A 12133-nucleotide genomic window follows, 5' to 3' on the forward strand; every position below is an offset into this window, starting at 1 on the left:
CCGAGTTTCCTGATCCCCCCGTCCCCGAGTGTCAATAGCGGCAACTTACCTTTAACATGCTCCCGCGGCGATCCCGGATAATTGCGCTGCCCCCCGCTAGCATGCGCTCCCTCCCCCTTGCGGATCTGGCCCCCCCCGGGTGTGTGAATCAGCAGCGGCAGCTTACCTCCACAGTGCGCCCGCGATGAATGGAGACATCCCTCTCCCCGGCACTTCGCGCTCTAGTGACTGGCTTGAACTGATGACGCACAGTTCAAGCCAGTCACTAGAGCGCGAAGTGCCGGGGAGAGGGATGTCCCCATTCATCGCGGGCGCATTGTGGAGGTAAGCTGCCGCTGCTGATTCACACACCCGGGGGGGGGCCAGATCCGCAAGGGGGAGGGAGCGCATGCTAGCGGGGGGCAGCGCAATTATCCGGGATCGCCGCGGGAGCATGTTAAAGGTAAGTTGCCGCTATTGACACTCGGGGACGGGGGGATCAGGAAACTCGGGCGGGCGGGAGGGAGGGAGGAAGGCAGGCACTGAAAGGCAGGGAATCCCCGACCTGGCGGCGGGTCAGCGGTTCTGTATCGGCGGGCGTTCGTAAGTCGGGGATTCCCTGCCTTTGCCGTATAAGACGCAGGGACTTTTTCTCCCTATTTTTGGGGGAGAAAAAGTGAGTCTTATACGGCGAAAAATACGGTAGGATGCTTTAAAACAGCTTGGACTATTTGGAATGGTATAGAACTTTGGATTTTTTCCACAGATTGTGACAGTTTGTGAAGGGTATGAATAATTTTGGACTGGACACTTTTTGCTCAAATATAAATAAAAGACAAAAAATATATTTTTGCCACAATAATGCCTCTTGTACATCATCTTATTATCTTCTGGGAGACACCCATGTCATTTCCTGTCAAAAAATGACTTGCTGGTTGAATAAAAGTAACTTTAAGTCAAAATTTGCCAGGGGAATGAATAATTATGGGCAGCACTGTATGGGCTTGATTCAAAAAAGAGTGCTAACTGTTAGTACGGCCATTTTCATGCAAATTTTCGCACTGCGCGCGCTTGCGAATTTTCGCGTGAAACGATAACGGTTTCGTGCGCAAACGCGAATTTTCACGTGAAAATGATATTGTTTTCGTGAAGAAATTTGCGTTTGCGCGCGAAAACGTTATCATTTCGCGCGAAAATTCACGATCACGCGCAATGCGAAAATTTGCGCGAAAATGGCCGTGCTAACAGTTAGCACTCTTTTGTGAATCAAGCCCAATGTCTCTTTAAAGTCACAGGGAAAGAAGTGGGGAAGCTGTTTTTCTGTTATCCATATTTTCTCTTAATACAATAAATGTGAGAAAATAATGAAGATTTGTGCTATGTTCTTATGTTCCAGGGCCTATATACATAGTGACAGAATACTGCAGATATGGAGACCTGGTGGATTACTTACACAGAAACAAGCACACCTTCCTGCAGTACTACGCCGACAAGTCCAGGAAAGAGTCTGAGGTGTACAGCAATGCCTCTACTGGAGAGCGGATGTCCGGGTAACCTGCGCATGCATCAGCCATACCCCATAACACAACATAATACCTTCTCTAGCAACCCTCCAATTATACATCTGATAGAGTAGACTAAGAACTCCTACTGAGAGAACCATGTACAACTGTCAGACATACAAGCGTGATACAGCCAACATCAACCTAACTACACAGGATTATGGAAAATGCAGGCAGGGATTACAGTGTGAGCTCCTCTGAGGACAGTCAGTGACATGACTATGTACTCTGTAATGTGCTGCAGGAGATGTCAGTGCTATATAAATACATAATAATAATATGGTAGGAAATCAGACTATGACTATGGTAGGATTAGAGTGTGAGCTCCTCTGAGGACAGTCAGTGACATGACTATGTACTCTGTAATGTGTTGCAGAAGATGTCAGTGCTATATAAATACATAATAATAATAATATGGTAGGACATTAGACTATGACTATGGTAGGATTAGAGTGTGAGCTCCTCTGAGGACAGTCAGTGACATGACTATGTACTCTGTAATGTGCTACAGGAGATGTCAGTGCAATATAAATACATAATAATAATATGGTAGGACATTAAACTATGACTATGGTAGGATTAGAGTGTGAGCTCCTCTGAGGACAGTGAGTGACATGACTATGTACTCTGTAATGTGCTGCAGAAGATGTCAGTGCTATATAAATACATAATAATAATAATATGGTAGGACATTAGACTATGACTATGGTAGGATTAGAGTGTGAGCTCCTCTGAGGACAGTCAGTGACATGACTATGTACTCTGTAATGTGCTACAGGAGATGTCAGTGCAATATAAATACATAATAATAATATGGTAGGACATTAAACTATGACTATGGTAGGATTAGAGTGTGAGCTCCTCTGAGGACAGTGAGTGACATGACTATGTACTCTGTAATGTGCTGCAGAAGATGTCAGTGCTATATAAATACATAATAATAATATGGTAGGACATTAGACTATGACTATGGTAGGATTAGAGTGTGAGCTCCTCTGAGGACAGCCAGTGACATGACTATGTACTCTGTAATGTGCTGCAGGAGATGTCAGTGCTATATAAATACACAATAATAATATGGTAGGACATTACACTATGAGTATGGTTGGATTAGATTGTGAGATCCTCTGAGGACAGTCAGTGACATGACTATGTACTCTGTAATGTGCTGCAGGAGATGTCAGTGCTATATAAATACATAATAATAATATGGTAGGACATTACACTATGACTATAGTAGGATCAGATTGTGAGATCCTCTGAGGACAGTCAGTGACATGACTATGTACTCTGTAATGTGCTGCAGAAGATGTCAGTGCTATATAAATACATAATAATAATATGGTAGGACATTAGACTATGACTATGGTAGGATTAGAGTGTGAGCTCCTCTGGGGACAGTCAGTGACATGACTATGTACTCTGTAATGTGCTGTAGGAGATGTCAGTGCTATATAAATACATAATAATAATATGGTAGGACATTAGACTATGACTATGGTAGGATTAGATTGTGAGCTCCTCTGAGGACAGTCAGTGACATGAATATGTACTCTGTAATGTGCTACAGAAGATGTCAGTGCTATATAAATACATAATAATAATATGGTAGGACATTAGACTATGACTATGGTAGGATTAGATTGTGAGCTCCTCTGAGGACAGTCAGTGACATGACTATGTACTCTGTAATGTGCTGCAGAAGATGTCAGTGCTATATAAATACATAATAATATGGTAGGACATTAGACTATGACTATATTAGGATTAGATTGTGAGCTCCTCTGAGGACAGTCAGTGACATGACTATGTACTCTGTAATGTGCTGCAGGAGATGCCAGTGCTATATAAATACATAATAATATGGTAGGACGTTAGACTATGACTATATTAGGATTAGATTGTGAGCTCCTCTGAGGACAGTCAGTGACATGACTATGTACTCTGTAATGTGCTGCAGAAGATGTCAGTGCTATATAAATACATAATAATAATATGGTAGGACATTAGACTAGGACTATGGTAGGATTAGAGTGTGAGCTCCTCTGAGGACAGTCAGTGACATGACTATGTACTCTGTAAAGTGCTGCAGAAGGTGTCAGTGCTATATAAATACATAATAATAATATGGTAGGACATTATACTATGACTATGGTAGGATTAGATTGTGAGCTCCTCTGAGGACAGTCAGTGACATGACTATGTACTCTGTAATGTGCTGCAGAAGATGTCAGTGCTATATAAATACATAATAATAATATGGTAGGACATTAGACTATGACTATGGTAGGATTAGAGTGTGAGCTCCTCTGAGGACAGTCAGTGACATGACTATGTACTCTGTAATGTGCTACAGAAGATGTCAGTGCTATATAAATACACAATAATAATTATAATTCTCTATCTTTGTTTTGCAGCCACATTACATTCCCGACAGAGAGTGATGGGGGCTACATGGACATGAGTAAAGATGACATCTACTATGTGCCCATGCTGGATCTGAAGGAGGAAATAAAATATGCTGAGATTGAGCCGTCTAATTACGGAACTACATACGAGCTGGAGAATTACGCCACTTCCGGTCTGTAAAGTCCCTGAATACAATACCATGTTTCATATGCCAGATTATATAGTAACACACGGTGTATACAGTGCAGGACTCACAATGAAAGACAAGGCATTATCTTAGAATATTTGTGCTGTCCATATGTTGCCGGACCTGATTTAATTCCTCCAAAACTGTACAACGGACGGAATGCTTAATGTATAAAATTCCACGCATCCCCAGATTACTTACTGACACTGCAAGGGGTTACTTACTGACACTGCAAGGGGCACAAGAGGGAAGCAATACAGTGCCCACCCAATGGTACTCTCTTCCCCACCCAGTAACCCCCTCTTCCCATCCAGTAACACTCTCCTTCCCCCTCCTCCCCTTCAAGTGGCACCTTCTTTCCCACCCAGTAACACCCTCCTTTCCCCTGCTCCTCACCCAGTGGAACCCTCCTGTCCCCTCCTCCCCACCCATTGGCACCTTCTTCACTACCCAGTGGCACCCTCCTTTCTCCTCCTCCCCACCCAGTGGCATCTTCTTTCCCACCTAATAGCACTCTCCTTTCCCCTCCTCCCCACCCATTGGCACCTTCTTTACTACCCAGTGGCACCCTCCTTTCCCCTCCCCACCCAGTGGCACCCTTCTCTTCCCTCCTCCTGACCCAGTGGCACCTTCTTCATTACCCAGTGGCACCCATCTTTCCACTCCTCCCCACCCAGTGGCATTTCACGTTTTCTGCATTTCATGTATTGGAGGTATTGTTTGCTGCATTTCATGCATCAGAGTTAACGTTTGCCTCATTGCATGTGTGGGAGGTAAAGTTTGCTGCATTTCATGCGTCAGAGGTAACGTTTGCCTCATTGCATGTATGGGAGGTAACGTTTGCTGCATTTCATGTGTCAGAGGTAACGTTTGCCTCATTGCATGTGTGGGAGGTAAAATTTGCTGTATTTCATGTGTTGGAGGTATTGTTTGCCTCATTACTAGAGATGTAGCGAACTGTTCGCCGGCGAACGGTTCCAGGCGAACTTTGGTGGTTCGCGTTCGCCTGGACAAAGCGAACTTTTGCGGAAGTTCAATTCACCCCATAATGCACTATGAGGGTCAACTTTGACCCTCTGCATCACAGTCAGCAGGCACACTGTTGCCATTCAGGCTACACCAAGCCCTGGAGCCCCACCCCCCTTATATAAGGCAGGCTCCGGCGGCCATTAGCCTCCCTCGTGTGCCTGCTAGAGACAGACTAGGGACAGCTGCTGCAGACTTGTTCTTCTAGGGACAGATTAGTTAGGTTCTTGGCTGCTTAGCTTGCTCCTGGCTGATTATTATTGCTTTTATAGCACCCCTCAACAGCCTTGCTAATTGATAGTGTGTGTGCCACTGCCAGCAGCCCAGCACATTCAGTGACTACCTGTGTGTGTGACAGTGACCTGCACATTGTACTACCAAGTACTGCATATACCCAGTACCTGTTGTGTTTACTTAACCCACCTCATCACTGCATATACCTAGCTTTGTGTTGAGTGAACCCACCTCACTGCATCTAAGTACCTTTACTGTTCAGTGAACCAACCTCACTGCATCTAGCTACCTGTTGTGTTGAGTGAACCCAGCTCACTGCATCTAAGTACCTTTACTGTTCAGTGAACCCACCTCACTGCATCTAACTACCTGTTGTGTTGAGTGAATCCACCTCACTGCATCTAAGTACCTTTACTGTTCAGTGAACCCACCTCACTGCATCTAAGTACCTTTACTGTTCAGTGAAGCTACCTCACTGCATCTAACTACCTGTTGTGTTGAGTGAACCCACCTCACTGCATCTAACTACCTGTTGTGTTGAGTGAACCCCCCTCACTTCATCTAAGTACCTTTACTGTTCAGTGAATCCACCTCACTGCATCTAACTACCTGTTGTGTTGAGTGAACCCACCTCACTGCATCTAAGTACCTTTACTGTTCAGTGAACCCACCTCACTGCATCTAACTACCTGTTGTGTTGAGTGAACCCACCTCACTGCATCTAAGTACCTTTACTGTTCAGTGAAGCTACCTCACTGCATCTAACTACCTGTTGTGTTGAGTGAACCCACCTCACTGCATCTAAGTACCTTTACTGTTCAGTGAACCCACCTCACTGCATCTAACTACCTGTTGTGTTGAGTGAACCCACCTCACTGCATCTAAGTACCTGTTGTGTTGAGTGAATCCACCTCACTGCATCTAAGTACCTTTACTGTTCAGTGAACCCACCTCACTGCATCTAACTACCTGTTGTGTTGAGTGAACCCACCTCACTGCATCTAAGTACCTTTACTCTTCAGTGAACCCACCTCACTGCATCTAACTACCTGTTGTGTTGAGTGAACCCACCTCACTGCATCTAAGTACCTTTACTGTTCAGTGAACCCACCTCACTGCATCTTACTACCTGTTTTGTTGAGTGAACCCACCTCACTGCATCTAAGTACCTTTACTGTTCAGTGAACCCACCTCACTGCATCTAACTACCTGTTGTGTTGAGTGAACCCACCTCACTGCATCTAAGTACCTTTACTGTTCAGTGAACCTACCTCACTGCATCTAACTACCTGTTGTGTTGAGTGAACCCACCTCACTGCATCTAAGTACTTTTACTGTTCAGTGAACCCACCTCACTGCATCTAACTACCTGTTGTGTTGAGTGAACCCACCTCACTGCATCTAACTACCTTTACTGTTCAGTGAACCCACCTCAGTGCATCTAACTACCTGTTGTGTTGAGTGAACCCACCTCACTGCATCTAAGTACCTGTTGTGTTGAGTGAACCCACCTCACTGCATCTAACTACCTGTTGTGTTGAGTGAACCCACCTCACTGCATCTAAGTACCTTTACTGTTCAGTGAACCCACCTCACTGCATCTAACTACCTGTTGTGTTGAGTGAACCCACCTCACTGCATCTAAGTACCTTTACTCTTCAGTGAACCCACCTCACTGCATCTAACTACCTGTTGTGTTGAGTGAACCCACCTCACTGCATCTAAGTACCTTTACTGTTCAGTGAACCCACCTCACTGCATCTAACTACCTGTTGTGTTGAGTGAACCCACCTCACTTCATCTAAGTACCTTTACTGTTCAGTGAACCCACCTCACTGCATCTAACTACCTGTTGTGTTGAGTGAACCCACCTCACTGCATCTAAGTACCTTTACTGTTCAGTGAACCCACCTCACTGCATCTTACTACCTATTTTGTTGAGTGAACCCACCTCACTGCATCTAAGTACCTTTACTGTTCAGTGAACCCACCTCACTGCATCTAACTACCTGTTGTGTTGCGTGAACCCACCTCACTGCATCTAAGTACCTTTACTGTTCAGTGAACCTACCTCACTGCATCTAACTACCTGTTGTGTTGAGTGAACCCACCTCACTGCATCTAAGTACTTTTACTGTTCAGTGAACCCACCTCACTGCATCTAACTACCTGTTGTGTTGAGTGAACCCACCTCACTGCATCTAACTACCTTTACTGTTCAGTGAACCCACCTCACTGCATCTAAGTACCTGTTGTGTTGAGTGAACCCGCCTCACTGCATCTAACTACCTGTTGTGTTGAGTGAACCCACCTCACTGCATCTAAGTACCTTTACTGTTCAGTGAACCTACCTCACTGCATCTAACTACCTGTTGTGTTGAGTGAACCCACCTCACTGCATCTAAGTACTTTTACTGTTCAGTGAACCCACCTCACTGCATCTAACTACCTGTTGTGTTGAGTGAACCCACCTCACTGCATCTAACTACCTTTACTGTTCAGTGAACCCACCTCACTGCATCTAACTACCTGTTGTGTTGAGTGAACCCACCTCACTGCATCTAAGTACCTGTTGTGTTGAGTGAACCCGCCTCACTGCATCTAACTACCTGTTGTGTTGAGTGAACCCACCTCACTGCATCTAAGTACCTTTACTGTTCAGTGAACCCACCTCACTGCATCTAACTACCTGTTGTGTTGAGTGAACCCACCTCACTGCATCTAAGTACCTTTACTGTTCAGTGAACCCATCTCACTGCATCTAACTACCTGTTGTGTTGAGTGAACCCACCTCACTGCATCTAAGTACCTTTACTCTTCAGTGAACCCACCTCACTGCATCTAACTACCTGTTGTGTTGAGTGAACCCACCTCACTGCATCTAAGTACCTTTACTGTTCAGTGAACCCACCTCACTGCATCTAACTACCTGTTGTTTTGAGTGAACCCCCCTCACTTCATCTAAGTACCTTTACTGTTCAGTGAACCCACCTCACTGCATCTAACTACCTGTTGTGTTGAGTGAACCCACCTCACTGCATCTAAGTACCTTTACTGTTCAGTGAACCCACCTCACTCCATATAACTACCTGTTGTGTTGAGTGAACCCAGCTCACTGCATATACCTAGCATCCCCCCGAGATGGACAAAATGGACAAACCAGGTAGAGGAAGAGGTAGAGGCAGACCCAGAGGAAGGCCACCAGGCACCGGCAGGTCTGTGCGAGGTGGTGTTGCTGTGATTTCATGCGCACCTGTCCCAAAATACAGTGCTCAGAAGAAGGCACGTGCCATCACTTCCCAAAATTGTGAGGACGTGGTTGAGTATTTAACACAGAACACCTCATCTCCCGCAGCCAGTGCCACCAGCGCTAGTACAAGCACCACTTCCGCTGCATTTGACACTGTGCAGGAGTTATTTGGTGGTGGTGAAATCACTGATTCACAGCCACTACTGAAACAACAAGAAGAAGGCGCAGGTACACCACCTCATACGTCTGAGTTAGGTGGCGATAGTATGGACGTAATGTGTGAGGAGGGGGCTGATGAACCACCTGAAGTTGGTGCAGTTGAGGAGGTGTCTGAGGAAAGCGAAGCTGGCCAGGAGGATTATGATGACGATTATACGGATACCACATATGTTCCCGGTAGAGGAGATGACCAGGGGGACAGTTCAGAGGAGGAGTCAGAGAGGAGTAGGAGGAGACGACTCCATGATAGAAGCAGAGGTAGCTCGTCCTCAGAAACAGCTGGGGGCAGTGTCCGGCGCCATGTATCGCCAGCTATGGACAGCCAGCCAATATGCCTTTCAACGTCAGCTGCTGATGCCACCGTAGCGGCATCACCCCAGGGGGGCTCAGCGGTTTGGAAATTTTTTAACGTGTGTCTCAGATCGGAGCAAAGCCATCTGTTGTCTCTGCCAGAAAAAATTGAGCCATGGAAAGGCCAACTCTCAGGGACAAGTGCCTTACGAAGGCACCTGGAGAGAAGGCACAAACAGCTATGGCAAGAACACCTGAGGAAAAGCAGCACCCAAAAGACAGCCACCCTCCTTCTCCTCTTCCTCCTTCAGGTGCATCGTCTTCATCCGCTTTCTCCCTTGCACCTTCACAGCCACCCTCCTCCACACCGCCTCTTCCCTTGAGCGGTTCCTTCTCCTCTGCCCACAGCAGTACCCAGCTGTCCGTGAAGGACGTATTTGAGCGTAAGAAGCAAATGTCTGCCAGTCACCCTCTTGCCCGGCGTCTGACAGCTGGCGTGGCGGAACTATTAGCTCGCCAGCTATTACCATACAAGCTGGTGGAGTCAGAGGCTTTCCGTAAGTTTGTGGCCATTGGTACACCGCAGTGGAAGATACCAGGCCGCAATTATTTTTTACAAAAGGCCATACCCAAACTGTACCGTGCAGTTGAGAGGCAAGTGGTGTCATCTATTGCGAAGAGCGTTTGGTCAAGGGTCCACCTGACCATGGATGCCTGGTCTGCCAAGCACGGGCAGGCCCGCTACATTACGTACACAGCCCATTGGGTCAACCTGGTGACCGATGGCAGCAAGCAGGGAGTACGTGGCTGCACAGCGGACCGACTTGTCACACCTCCATGGCTTGCAGGCAGGCCTCCAGCCACCTCCTCTCCACCTGCTACCACCGCTTCGCTGTCGTCATCCTCCTCCTCCTCCTTGGCTGGTGCCGCGATCTCCTCTCCAGCTACACAGCCCCAGCACCCCAGGGCCTATGCTGCATGCCAGGTATGACGGAGTCACGCAGTGTTAGACATGTCTTGCCTGAAAGCGGAGAGTCACACTGGAGCAGCTCTCATGGCTGCTCTTAACAAACAGGTGGAGCAATGGCTGACCCCGCACAAGCTTGAGATCGGCAACGTGGTGTGTGACAACGGCAGCAATCTCATTTCTGCATTGAATTTGGGAAAGCTGACACACGTACCCTGCATGGCACATGTGCTGAATCTGGTCATGCAAAGATTTGTGTCCAAGTACCCAGGCTTAGAGGACGTCCTGAAGCAGGCCAGGAAGTTGTGTGGGCATTTCAGGCGCTCTTACACAGCCATGGCACCCTTTGCGGACATTCAGTTTAGAAACAACTTGCCGGTGAGACGCCTCATTTGCGATAGCCCGACTCGCTGGAATTCCACCCTGCTGATGTTCTCTCACCTGCTAGACCAGGAGAAAACCGTCACCCAGTACCTGTATCATTATAGTACAAGGACACAATCTGGGAGGATGGGGATGTTGTGGCCCAACAACTTGACACTGATGCGAAATGCATGCAGGATCATGGAGCCCTTTGAGGAGGTGACCAAACTGGTGAGTCGCGCTGAGGGCACCATCAGCGACTTGATCCCCTACGCCTACTTCCTGGAGCGTGCCGTGCGTAGAGTGGTGGATACAGCTGTGGTGGAGCGTGAACAAGAACAATTACGGCAGCAGGAGTCGTGGGAGCGATTTACATCCGAACCCGATGTTTTCCCCACAATCCTTCAGGGCAAAGGTGAGACGTAGCTCCTCCCAGGAACAGGAACAGACAGCACTTCCCCTATAAAAAAGTCACATGGTTAGTCCACCCTCAGTGCTGTTTGTTCCTGCGTCCAGGCAGGTCGGCATCTCCCCTCTGGGTGAAGCCTGTGTGCTGGGCTGCAGGTGGATCTCTCTGGGTGGCTGAGACTGTGGTACTGAGGCAGTCTGGCCATGCGCCCCGGGCTGGAGCTTTCCTGGGGTTTGCCTACCTTTCTCTCCCGCTTCCAGGGAGAGCAAGAGTGGAAGGCGTGGGTTCCCCTTGGCGGCCTTGCGGCGGAGTGAGCAGGACGGAGGTAAGCCGGCGGCCATGTGCAGCGTGGAGCGCATTGCGGCCATTAGGACGCTTGGCCGCGTCCGGATGCGTACTTTCCGGCGGGTATGCCGAAAGTAACAATTTGTAGTGCCGGCTCATTACTCTCTCTGCAGCTTCCGGGCCGCCACTCATCCATTCGCGGCAGGCCAGGTATGTTTCAAGGGGAAGCTGCGCGGGCCTGTAGCACTGTTGCTCAGAGAGAGTTTGTCCTGCGCTGGATGTGTCAGCTGGAAGCATGTCAGACGCTGAGAGGATTGAGAGCAACCAGGCCGCCCAAAAGGTGAGATAATGGTTTCTCTTTCTGGGCTGATTGTGCTATATGTGTGAGCAGAGTTACATGCCTTGTTGTGTTGTTTATGCCAATACTAAGGCCCGGTTCACATTAGCGGTGGCTATCCGGAATAGCCGTGCCGGAGCCGCACCGCATGCTGGCCGGACGAAACGGACGCACGGCATAGCAATGTAAGGCCCGGTTCACATTAGCGGTGGCTATCCGGAATAGCCGTGCCGGAGCCGCACCGCATGCTGGCCGGACGAAACGGACGCACGGCATAGCAATGTAAGTCTATGCCAGGGTTCACATGTGTCCGTTTCGTCCGGACCGGAGCCGGACCGGATCCGGACTCCGGTGTCCGTTCCAACATGCGCTATTTTTTGGTCCGGCTCCTCCGGCAGCCGTATCCGGGGCGGAGCCGGACTGCACCATCCGGCCAATGGAAACCAATGAGAACCGGAGAGCGCACAACACACTGGCAAAAAATCCGGATGTTCTACCCCACTTCCTATGCGGATTTTTGCGGCGATATTGGCTGGGGACACATGGGCAAGCATTTTGGAGTGGAGCAGCACAGCTGGATCCGGATCCGGAGATGTTGGCAGCATGTCGGAGGTG

At 48.1% G+C, this 12133-nt stretch overlaps 1 protein-coding gene across 1 annotated transcript in view; it reads left to right on the plus strand.

Moving 5' to 3' along the window:
• PDGFRB (platelet derived growth factor receptor beta) overlaps nt 1-12133 on the plus strand; it is a 302725-nt gene that overhangs the window by 252000 nt on the left and 38592 nt on the right. Inside the window, exons 16-17 of the mRNA XM_068278422.1 lie at nt 1376-1529; nt 3959-4122. Of these exons, the coding sequence (XP_068134523.1) occupies nt 1376-1529; nt 3959-4122 (318 nt within the window). The remainder of the gene's footprint in view (nt 1-1375; nt 1530-3958; nt 4123-12133) is intronic.

This window comes from Hyperolius riggenbachi, chromosome 3 (assembly GCF_040937935.1).
Source record: "Hyperolius riggenbachi isolate aHypRig1 chromosome 3, aHypRig1.pri, whole genome shotgun sequence".
NCBI lineage: Eukaryota > Metazoa > Chordata > Amphibia > Anura > Hyperoliidae > Hyperolius > Hyperolius riggenbachi.